Raw genomic sequence first — 10,088 nt, 5'->3', positions numbered from 1 at the left:
TGGGTGGCTGCATCCTTCTTCGAGGGAGTGTCTGAGCAAACACACTCCTAGTATTAACAGCAGTAACAGTTTTGTTTTCCTGGAAACCATTGTTAGCTTTAGAAAGCACACTCACCTACAAGAAAAGGGAGCTGGTTGTGCCCTGCAGGCTTGAAATGCCTTGAAATTGTTGTGCCACACCCTGTTAGTCTACTCCTGTGGGGGTGCGTGAGCGAACCGCTCACGCTCCTGGAGAGTTCTTATATAGCCTCCCCAGCACTTGCTAACGAGCCTGACCCACCCCTCACTCACCTTAATTGGTTCTGAGGAAGAGTCAAGCCTGAGCAGCAAATGGCCGAGTAGTTCTCCTGGAGGTTCTTATAGCCTCCCCAGCGCTGCTAACGAGGCCTGACCCACCCCTCACTCACCTTAATTGGTTCTGAGGAAGAGTCAAGCCTGAGCAGCAAATGGCTGAGTAGTTCTCCTGGAGGTTCTTATATAGCCTCCCCAGCACTTGCTAACGAGCCTGACCACCCCTCCCACTCACACTTAGTTGGTTCTGAGGAAGAGTCAAGCCTGAGCAGCAAATGGCGAGTAGTTCTCCTGGAGGTTCTTATAGCCTCCCCAGCACTGCCAGCACTGTAGGACCGCGAGGACCCCCTGTTTGTGGGGTGACCCCCGCGGGGGTGGGGGGGCTGTTGGACCCTCCTGGATTATGGGATGGGGGGGCTTCTCTCTGCACCCCCAGGATAAGGGAGACCCCCTGAGTGTCTGTGCCCCCAGCATAACGAGACCCCTCCTTAGGGAGTCAAAAGGGGGACCCCCTGCAGCTTGAGGGGGGCACAGAGGGATTCGTGGCCCCCCGGGATAAGGGGGACCCCATGGAGTGTGGGGGTCCCAGAGGCGCCAGGACAAGGGGGTCCCGTGTGGATGGGGGGGTCGCAGAGCCCTCAGGACAAAGGGGGTTGTGCCCGGACCGGGGTCCCTTCCACTCGCCCCGCCCCCTCAAGCTCCGCCCTCGTCATGGGCGTGGCCGCGGGGCTGCACGTCGGGGGCGTGGCCTCGATGTTTGCACGTGCCGGGGGCGTGGCCGGGTGGTTGTCACTGCTGAAAATACTCTTACACTCCTTTTCCAAACTTAATCATTCTGTTCAAACTCCTTCACGCTAATTTATACCGCTCCGTCGTTCCCGATCGTAACTCAGGATCTGCTCCACGAGTGCATTTACAGAACGAGTCCTTCTCATTTTCGTAAAATTTCGCTGTGTTCAGTGTGACTTTGCGAAATTGTAACAGCTTTAAGGAAGGTTGCTGCCTAAATTGCGGGCAATTAAGATAAAGCGTCCGTAAACAAAAAGGGACAGTCAGGGAACGCGGGACTTTCAGCGTGTAGCAGGGCTAGGGAGACAGAAAGGGGGTGAGGGAAACCTGAGCCATTTGGAATGATAAAAGTTTATGTAACTACAGTAATAGGAGTAGGAGTTAGACAGCCAAATGTTTATTTAGATAAGGCAGACTTTGTAAAGAGTGAATAGGAGAGATAATTTTGAATTTCACTCCTTCTAATGTACAAAAAGCTGTTGTGTTTCTTTTCTCGGTGGAATGCACGGGCGGCCCAAACCACCCTGCATCTCCCCGGCCCTAATAAAAGTGTGCTCGACATATCGTTCAAGGATTTCTTTGATTTAAGGGGCCCTGTGTCCTGGGGGTCCCCACGCCAGTGTCCCCATGCCCTGGTATTCCCTGGTGTCCCCATGTCCCCTCATTCCTCATTTCCCCCATTCCTCCCATACCTTCTCCAGGCTGGGCCTCAGCGCTGCGGGGGGAACTGAGCTGGAGCCCACCCAGGACGAGGGGGCATCACCATCGCCCCGGGCACACACTGAGACACCCGGGACCCCACGGGACCTGCCGACATCGCCGATCCCCCCGGGCTCCGCCAGCGATCCCCCAGCCCCCAACCCCGTCCCAGCAGGGAAAATAAACTCTTCCAGAAAAACGCCCGAGTTTCGGGGAGGGGGGGAGGAACTCGGGGGGACTGAGGGACGGAGTGGGGGCTGTTTCTCTTCAGGCTGTGGTTCAGGGGGTCCCCGAGCCGAGGGGGGGTCGGGGAGGGATTTGAGGCGGGGTCCCGGGCAGGGGTGGCGGGGCCAGCGCTGGCACCGAGCCCCGGCAGAACACCCTGGAACCCGCCTGGCAGCGGCGACGCGGGGGGGAGGGACAGGGGGAGGGCCCCGGGGGAGGGGCAGGGAGGGCTCGGCCAACCCCCAATCCCTGTCCGGTGTCCCCAGTCCGTCCGGGTCCGTGCACAGTCCCGCAGAGCCGCGGCCGGGGGGGCACCATGGTGGTGACACTGGGCTACTGGGACTTCCGCGGGGTGAGTGGGGCCGGGGGGCACAGGGGGCTGGGGGTGGCGGTTCTGGGGCTCTCAGAAGGGGTGGTGGGAGGTCCTGGTGTCCCAGAGGGGGTGCTGGCGGTGTGGCAGTGCCGAGGGCCGTAGGAAGGGGGGCGTGTTGCGGAGTTCTGGGGGTTTCAGGATGAGTGCTGGGGGGGGGTGCTGGGTGTCACAGGGTGGATGTTGGGGGTGGTGGTGGTTCTGGGGGTCCCAGCATGGTGTGGGAGTGCCGGGGGTTCCCTGGAGGCTGTGGTGGTGCTGGAGGTCCCCGGGGGCTTTTGGGGGGTCTTGGGAACTGTGGAGGTGCCAAAGGTGGGTGCCGTGTGTGTCCCCCCCAGCTGGCCCACGCCATCCGCCTGCTGCTGGAGTACACGGACACCCCCTACCAGGAGCGCCAGTACCACCCTGGCCCAGGTGAGGGGGGGGCTGTGAACCCCCCAAACCCCGAGACCCCCTCCCCCTGCTTTGTGCCGTGTCAAAAACCCACGGAAGTGGGAAGAGACGCCCCGTTTCCAGCCTGTGCCTCTTCCTCCCCACCCCGCAACTTCGTCCTGCAGCTCGGGGGGGGCAAATCCCTCCCCCAAATCGGACTTTGACCCCTCCAGGGGGCAACGTCGTCCCTGATCCGCCCAGGGCTGGGGGGGCACACGCGGCTCCGGGGGCAGAGCAGGGCCCCCCCGTGAGCAGGTGGGGGTTCTGGGGGAGCCCCCCCTCCAATTGCTCTGCCCTCCTGCCCCCCCAGCCCCCGATTTTGCCCCGAGCGATTGGACCAACGAGAAGGAGAAACTGGGGCTCGACTTCCCCAATGTACGTGATTGAGGGGGGCGGGAGGGGCGCGGCGCGGGGAGAGGGGGGATCGCCGGGGCTGACCCCCCCTCCGGAACCCCCCCCAGCTCCCGTATCTCATCGACGGGCCCGTCAAGCTGACCCAGAGCAACGCGATCCTGCGCTACATCGCCCGCAAGCACAACCTGTGTGAGTGGGGGGGGGGTCGCAGCACCCGCCAGGGTCCCCGGGGGTCTTTTTATGGGGATGGAGGTGACGCCTCCCGGTGCCGCAGGCGGCGAGACGGAGCAGGAGAAGCAGCGCGTGGATGTGCTGGAAAACCAGCTCATGGATGTCAGGGAGGCCTTCTGCCGGCTTTGCTACGACCCCAACTATGTGAGTACCCCCGGGCGGGGGTGCACGGGGCTGTCCCCCCACGTGGGACAAGGGGACCGAGCCACCAACGGCGTGGGGGCTCTGTTGGGGTGCGCCCTTTACCCCCTTCCCCTCTTCTCATCCCCCATTCCCATCCCCAGTTCCCCTGTTCTCATCCACAATTCCCATTCCCACTCCCCCCTGTCTGCCCGGGGTGCTGCCCTGTGTTCTGTGGGGCCTGGGGGTGTTCTGTGGGGTCTGGGCGTGTGGGGTCCGGGGGTGTTTCAGCCCCCCCAACCGTCCCCCCTGCAGGAGAAGCTGAAGGCGGGATACCTGGAGCAGCTTCCCAAGAAGCTCCAGGAGTTCTCGCGCTTCCTGGGCTCCCGCACCTGGTTCGCGGGGGACAAGGTGAGTTCAGGGGGCTCTGGGGGGGTGTTCTGGGGTACCAATGGGGTCTGACCACCCCGTGCCCCCCCAGCTGACCTTCGTGGACTTCGTGGCATACGATGTGCTGGATCGGCTCTACATGTTTGTGCCCAACAGCCCCGAATTCCAGGGAAACCTGAGCAGCTTCCTGCAGCGCTTCGAGGTGAGGGGGGACGGGACAGCGTGGGGACAGCCCGGGGCACCCCAGTGTCCTCTTTGTCCCCATCCCTGTGTCCCCTTTGTCCCTATCCCTATCTCCTCTGTCCCCACCTGCCCCTGTCCCCATCCCTCTCACCACATCTCCCTGGTGTTTCCAGCCCTGTCCCGTGTCCCCATTGTTTTCTCCTCATGTCCCTGTCCCCCCCAGTCCCTGCTGTCTCCCCAATGTCCCCTCGTGTCCCCCCAGGCCCTGCCCAAGGTCTCTTCCTACATGAAGACCCCACGGTTCATCAAAACACCCGTTTTCTACCCCATAGCCAAGTGGGGCAACACCAAGGAGTGAGGGGAGGACCCCCACAAGCCCTCCATGCCCCCAACTCACTCTGTGCCCCCCAGCTCACTCCACCGCGAATAAATCGTGGGGGGCTCTCCCCTGTCCGTCTGATTTGTGGCTTCACTGTAGGACCGCGAGGACCCCCCATTTTGGGGTGACCCCCGCGGGGGTGGGGGGCTGTTGGACCCTCCTGGATTATGGGATGGGGTGGGGGGCTTCTCTCTGCGCCCTCAGGATAAGGGAGACCCCGTGAGTGGTCTGTGCCCCCCCAGCATAACGAGACCCCTCCTTAGGGAGTCGAAAGGGGGACCCCCCTGCAGCTTGAGGGGGGGGCACAGAGGGATTCGTGGCCCCCCCCGGGATAAGGGGGATCCGTGGAGTGTGGGGGTTCCCAGAGGCTTCAGGACAAGGGGGTCCCGTGGGGATGGGGGGGTCACAGAGCCCTCAGGACAAAGGGGGTTGTGCCCGGACCGGGGTCCCTTCCACTCGCCCCGCCCCGAGCCCTCAAGCTCCGCCCCTGTGAGGGGCGTGGCCGTGGGGGTGTGACGTTCAGGGGGCGTGGCCGGGTGGTTGTCACTGCTGAAAATACTCTTACACTCCTTTTTCAAACTTCGTCCCTCCATTCAAACTCCTTCATACCAATTTATAACCCTCCGTCGTTCCCGATCGTAACTCAGGATCTGCTCCACGAGTGCAGTCAACAGAACCACTCTTTCTCATGTTGGAATTTCGCTGTGTTCAGTGTGACTTTGCGAAATTACAACTTTAAGGAAGGTTGCTGCCTAAATTGCGGGCAGTTAAGATAAAGCGTCCGTAAACAAAAAGGGACAGTCAGGGAACGCGGGACTTTCAGCGTGTAGCAGGGCTAGGGAGACAGAAAGGGGGTGAGGGAAACCTGAGCCGTTTGGGATGATAAAAGTTTATGTAACTACAGTGACAGGAATAGGAGTTCGGCAGCCAAATGTTTATTTAGATAAGGCAGACTTTGTAAAGAGTGAATAGGAGAGATTATTTTTAAATCTCACCGTTCCAATGTACAAAAAGCTGTTGTGTTTCTTTTCTTGGTGGAATGCACGGGGGGCCCAAACCACCCCTGCATCTCCCCGGCCCTAATAAAAGTGTGCTCGACATATCGGTCAAGGATTTCTTTGATTCAGGGGGCCCTGTGTCCTGGGGGTCCCCACACCAGTGTCCCCATGCCCTGGTATTCCCTGGTGTCCCCATGTCCCCTCATTCTTCACTTCCCCCATTCCTCCCATACCTTCTCGAGGCTGGGCCTCAGCGCTGCGGGGGGGGCTGAGCTGGAGCCCACCCAGGGCGAGGGGGCATCACCATCGCTTTTGGGGGGTTCTGGGAGCTGTGGGAGTGCCAAAGGTGGGCGCTGAGTGTGTCCCCCAGCTGGCCCACACCATCCTCCTGCTGCTGGAGTACACGGACACTCCCTACCAGGAGGACCAGTACCGCCCTGGCCCAGGTGAGGGGGGGCTGTGACCCCCCATGTGCCCCCACACCTTGGGACCCCTCCCCCTGCTTTGTGCCGTGTCAAAAACCCACAAAAGGGTGGGGAGGGAGGCCCCGTTTCCAACCTGTCCCTCTTCCCCCCCCCGCCAACCCCGTCCTGCAGCCCGGGGAGGGGGCACACCCACACCTCCCCAAAATCGGACTTTGACCCCTCCCGGGGGCAGCGTCGTCCCTGATCCGCCCAGGGCGTGCCGGGCTGGGGGGGCACACGCGGCTCCGGGGGCCCCCAGTGGGCAGGTGGGGGGTCTGGGGGAGCCCCCCCCTCCAATTGCTCTGCCCTCCTGCCCCCCCAACCCCCGATTTTGACCCGAGCGATTGGACCAACGAGAAGGAGAAACTGGGGCTCGACTTTCCCAATGTACGTGATGGGGTGGAGTGTCTGTGCCCCCCCGGCATAACGAGACCCCTCCTTAGGGAGTCGAAAGGGGGACCCCCCTGCAGCTTGAGGGGGAGCACAGAGGGATTCGTGGCCCCCCCGGGATAAGGGGGATGCGTGGAGTGTGGGGGTCCCAGAGTGCCCAGGACACGGGGGTCCCGTGGGGATGGGGAACTGCCGAGCCCGCTGTTCAGGGGGTCCCCGTGGAACTGAGGGGGTCGCAGAGCCCCCCAAGACAAGGGGGGGGGGGGCCGGACCGGGGTCCCTTCCACTCGCCCCGCCCCGTCCCTCAAACCCCGCCCCTCATGGGCGTGGCCGTGGGGCTGTCACGTGGCGTGGGCGTGTCCGCAGTCACGAGTGGCGGCCATGGCGGTGTTGGGGTACTGGGACATCCGCGGGGTGAGTGGGGGGTCCTGGGGGGGACCTCGGCACGGAGAGGGAGCTCAGGGACCACCCCCGGCCTTTGGGGGGGCTGAGGGTCCCTTTGTTCTATGGGGGGGGCTGCGGGAGGTTTTCGGGGGCCCCCCGCGTGTTTTGGGGGGGCTTCGAGGGGGTCTTCGGGGATTCTCATGGTCTTTTGGGAGGCTACGGAAGGTCTTCGGGGGTCCGCCTCGTTTCTCGGGGGCTGTGGGGGTCCCTCTGCTCTTTGGGGGCATTGTGTTTGTGGGAGGGTCCCTCTGTTCTTTAGGGGGCTCTTGGGTTCCTCCAGGTCATTTTGGGGGTTCTTTGGGGGTCCTGCTGCCCTCACAGGGTGTGGGGGAGTTACTTTCGGGGTCCCGCCGTGTGTTGTGGGGTCCCCCACGCCGGGGTTCCCTGGGAGTGCTGGGGGTGGGTTGCCCACGGGGGGGGTGATTTTGGGGTGGTCTCACCGCCCCCCCCCCAGCTGGCCCACGCCATCCGCCTGCTCCTGGAGTACACGGAGACCCCCTACGAGGACAAGCTCTACAGCTGCGGGGAAGGTGAGGGGGCTGGGGGGGTCTGGGGGGGTTCCCCACCCCTCCCTCGAGCTCCGGGGGCTTCGAGGGGTGGGACAGGACGTGACCCACCCCCCCTTTGTCTCCCCCTTCAGCTCCCGACTATGACAAGAGCCAGTGGATCAACGAGAAGGAGAAGCTGGGGCTGGACTTCCCCAATGTAAGGGGGTGGGGAGCGGGGTCCCTGTGTCCCCATGTCCTGGGGTCCCTGAGTCCTCATATCCCTGTGTCCCCATCTCCCTGTGTCCCCATGTCCCTGTGTCCCCATCTCCTGGGGTCCCTGGGTCCCCATATCCCTGTGTCCCCGTGTCCTGTGGTCCTCATGTCCTGGGGTCCCTGTGTCCCTGGGGTCTCTGTATCCCTTGGTCCCTGTGTCCCCATGTCCTGGAGTTCCTGGGTCCCGGTGTCCCTGGGGTGCCTACACCAGTGTCCCCACACCATGGTGTCCCCATGCCCTGGTGTCCCCTGGTGCCCACATGTCCCCTCACCCTGGTGTCCCCTCACCCCTGTCCCCCTGTGTCCCCCAGGTGTCCCCAGGCCATGTCCCCTCACCCCCATGCCCCAGTGTCCCCACACCGTGTCCCCTCACCCCTGTCCTTGCTGTCCCCCCCGTTTCAGCTGCCCTATTTCATCGACGGCCCTGTCAAGCTGACGCAGAGCAACGCGATCCTGCGGCACATCGCCCGCAAGCACCGCCTGTGTCAGTGCCGGGGCTGCCCGAGGTGGGATCGATTGGGGTTGATCGGTTGAGTTGGATCGGGAGTTGATCGGGATTGGGGTTGGATTGGGTATTGGATTAGGTTGGTTGGGGTTGGATTGGGGTTGGGGTTGGATTAGGGTTGGATTTGGGGTTGGGATTGGATTGGGGTTGGGATTGGATTGGGGTTGGGGTTGGATTGGGGTTGGGGTTGGATCCCGGTTGGGGTTGGATCGGGGTTGGATTGGGGTTGGGGTTCGATTGGGATTGGGGTTGGATTGGGGTTGGGTTTGGGGTTGGGAGTTGGATCGGGTTGGATCGGGCTAGTTGATCGGGGTTGGTTGAATCGGTTGGGGTTGGATCGGGCTTGGGGTTGGATTGGGGTTGGGATTGGATCGGGGTTGGGATTGGATCGGGGTTGGGATTGGATCGGGGTTGGGATTGGATCGGGGTTGGGGTTGGATCGGGCTGGGGTTGGATTGGGGTTGGATTGGGGTTGGACTGGGTTGGGGTTGGATTGGGGTTGAGTTGGGGTTGAGGTTGGATTGGGGTTGGATCGGGTTGGGGTTGGGTTGGGGTTGGATTGGGCTTCAGTCAGGGTTGGATTGCAGTTGGGGTTGGAGTAGGGGTGGGGTGTGGTGGGTGGGTTGGTGGGTTAGATAGAGAAGGGTTGGGATGGGATGGTTTGGGGTTGGAGGAAGGTTGGGGTTGGTTTGGGGTTTAGAGCAGGGTTGGGGTCAGGGCAGAGTTGGTGGGGTTGGTTTGGGGTCAGGGCAGGGGTGGTTTGGGGTCGGTTTGGGGTTGGTTTGGGGTCAGGGCATGGGGTGGTTGGGGCTGGTTTGGGGTCAGGACGGGTGGTTGGGGTTGGTTTGGGGTCAGGACAGGGGTGGTTTGGGGTCAGTTTGGGGTTGGTTTGGGGTCGGTTTGGGGTTGGTTTGGGGTCGGTTTGGCCCCCCCAGCCCTGCCATGCCCCCACAGGCGGTGAGTCGGAGGAGGAGATCCGCAGGGTGGACGTGCTGGAGAACCAGGTCATGGATTTCCGCATGAGCCTCGTCATGGTTTGCTACAGCCCCGACTTTGTGAGTGTCCCACGGGCTGGGGGACCCCCCTGCAGCATCAGGGACCCCCCCAGTGGGTACAGACCCCCGTGGGCAGGGTCTGGGGGCCCCCTCACCCCTTCCTCCCGCAGGAGAAGCTCAAGCCGGGGTACCTGGAGCAGCTCCCGGCGAAGCTGAAGCTCTTCTCCAACTTCCTGGGCGACAGAAAGTGGTTTGCAGGGGACAAGGTAGCACTGGGACCCCCCTGGGGGTGGGGGGGAGCTGGGGGAGGGGCTGTGGGCTCACCTTGTACCCCCCTCCATCCCCAGCTGACCTTCGTGGACTTCCTGATGTTCGATGTGCTGGATCAGAACAGGATCTTCGAGCCCAAGTGCCTGGAGCCCTTCCAGAACCTCCGGGACTTCATGGAGCGCTTTGGGGTGAGGGGGGGGCACCCTGGACTTTGAGGTGGGGGGGTCACAGAGCCCCCAGGACAGGGGGCACCTCAGGCAGTTTGGTAGGGGGAGGTTGCAGAGTCCCCAAAATAGGGGGGACCCCGTGGGAATTGGGGTGTCAGGGAGCCCCCAGTGCAGTTGGAGGGGGTCTGCACCCCAAGGGTACCCCTGGGTGGGGGTGGTGCCGCGGTGGGGGGGTCCCTGACGCCCCTCCTTACCCCCCTCATCCCCCCAGGCCCTGGAGAAGGTGGCTGCCTACATGAAGTCCCCGCGGTTCCAGAAGATGCCCATCAACAACAAGATGGCCAAGTGGGGCAACAAGAAGGTGTAGGGACCAGGAGAGCAGGAGGAGGGGGAGGGGTGGTGTCCTGTCCTGTCCCGGCCCCCCCAGACTCCCCCATCCTGAGGAGGGGGATCGGCCCCGCCGGCGTGAAGCCCCCCAAGATTAAATAAAGAGCTGTAGAAGTGGCACCCTGAGCCCCCCCCGTGTTGTGGCACTGGGGGACACTGGAGTGGTCCCACGGGTGGTGGGAGGAGGTGGGTGTGGGGTGAGGGGGTGTCTCTGCCCCACGGGGTGTCACCCACCCCCTTCCCT

The 10,088-nt window shown here is 62.9% G+C and overlaps 2 protein-coding genes across 2 annotated transcripts; both read left to right on the top strand.

The window, feature by feature from the left end:
• Window positions 1-2,226: 2,226 nt before the first annotated feature.
• On the top strand, window positions 2,227-4,544 carry LOC126646058 (glutathione S-transferase 2-like). The gene is made up of 8 exons (XM_050327080.1): window positions 2,227-2,356; window positions 2,713-2,788; window positions 3,117-3,181; window positions 3,268-3,349; window positions 3,435-3,535; window positions 3,827-3,922; window positions 3,993-4,103; window positions 4,347-4,544. The coding sequence occupies exons 1-8, from the start codon at window positions 2,321-2,323 to the stop codon at window positions 4,440-4,442; spliced, it is 663 nt and encodes a 220-aa protein (XP_050183037.1). The 5' UTR covers window positions 2,227-2,320; the 3' UTR covers window positions 4,443-4,544.
• Window positions 4,545-6,650: 2,106 nt separating this feature from the next.
• Window positions 6,651-9,964, top strand: LOC126646059 (glutathione S-transferase Mu 1-like). Its single transcript, XM_050327081.1, has 8 exons — window positions 6,651-6,729; window positions 7,214-7,289; window positions 7,400-7,464; window positions 7,923-8,004; window positions 8,980-9,080; window positions 9,191-9,286; window positions 9,368-9,478; window positions 9,729-9,964. The coding sequence occupies exons 1-8, from the start codon at window positions 6,697-6,699 to the stop codon at window positions 9,822-9,824; spliced, it is 660 nt and encodes a 219-aa protein (XP_050183038.1). The 5' UTR covers window positions 6,651-6,696; the 3' UTR covers window positions 9,825-9,964.
• Window positions 9,965-10,088: the final 124 nt, after the last annotated feature.

This window comes from Myiozetetes cayanensis, unplaced genomic scaffold (assembly GCF_022539395.1).
Source record: "Myiozetetes cayanensis isolate MyiCay16 unplaced genomic scaffold, myiCay2020 scf32, whole genome shotgun sequence".
In the NCBI taxonomy this organism is placed as follows: domain Eukaryota; kingdom Metazoa; phylum Chordata; class Aves; order Passeriformes; family Tyrannidae; genus Myiozetetes; species Myiozetetes cayanensis.
The sequence above is the reverse complement of the archived record's forward strand: the minus strand, read 5'-3'. Positions and strand labels throughout refer to the sequence as shown.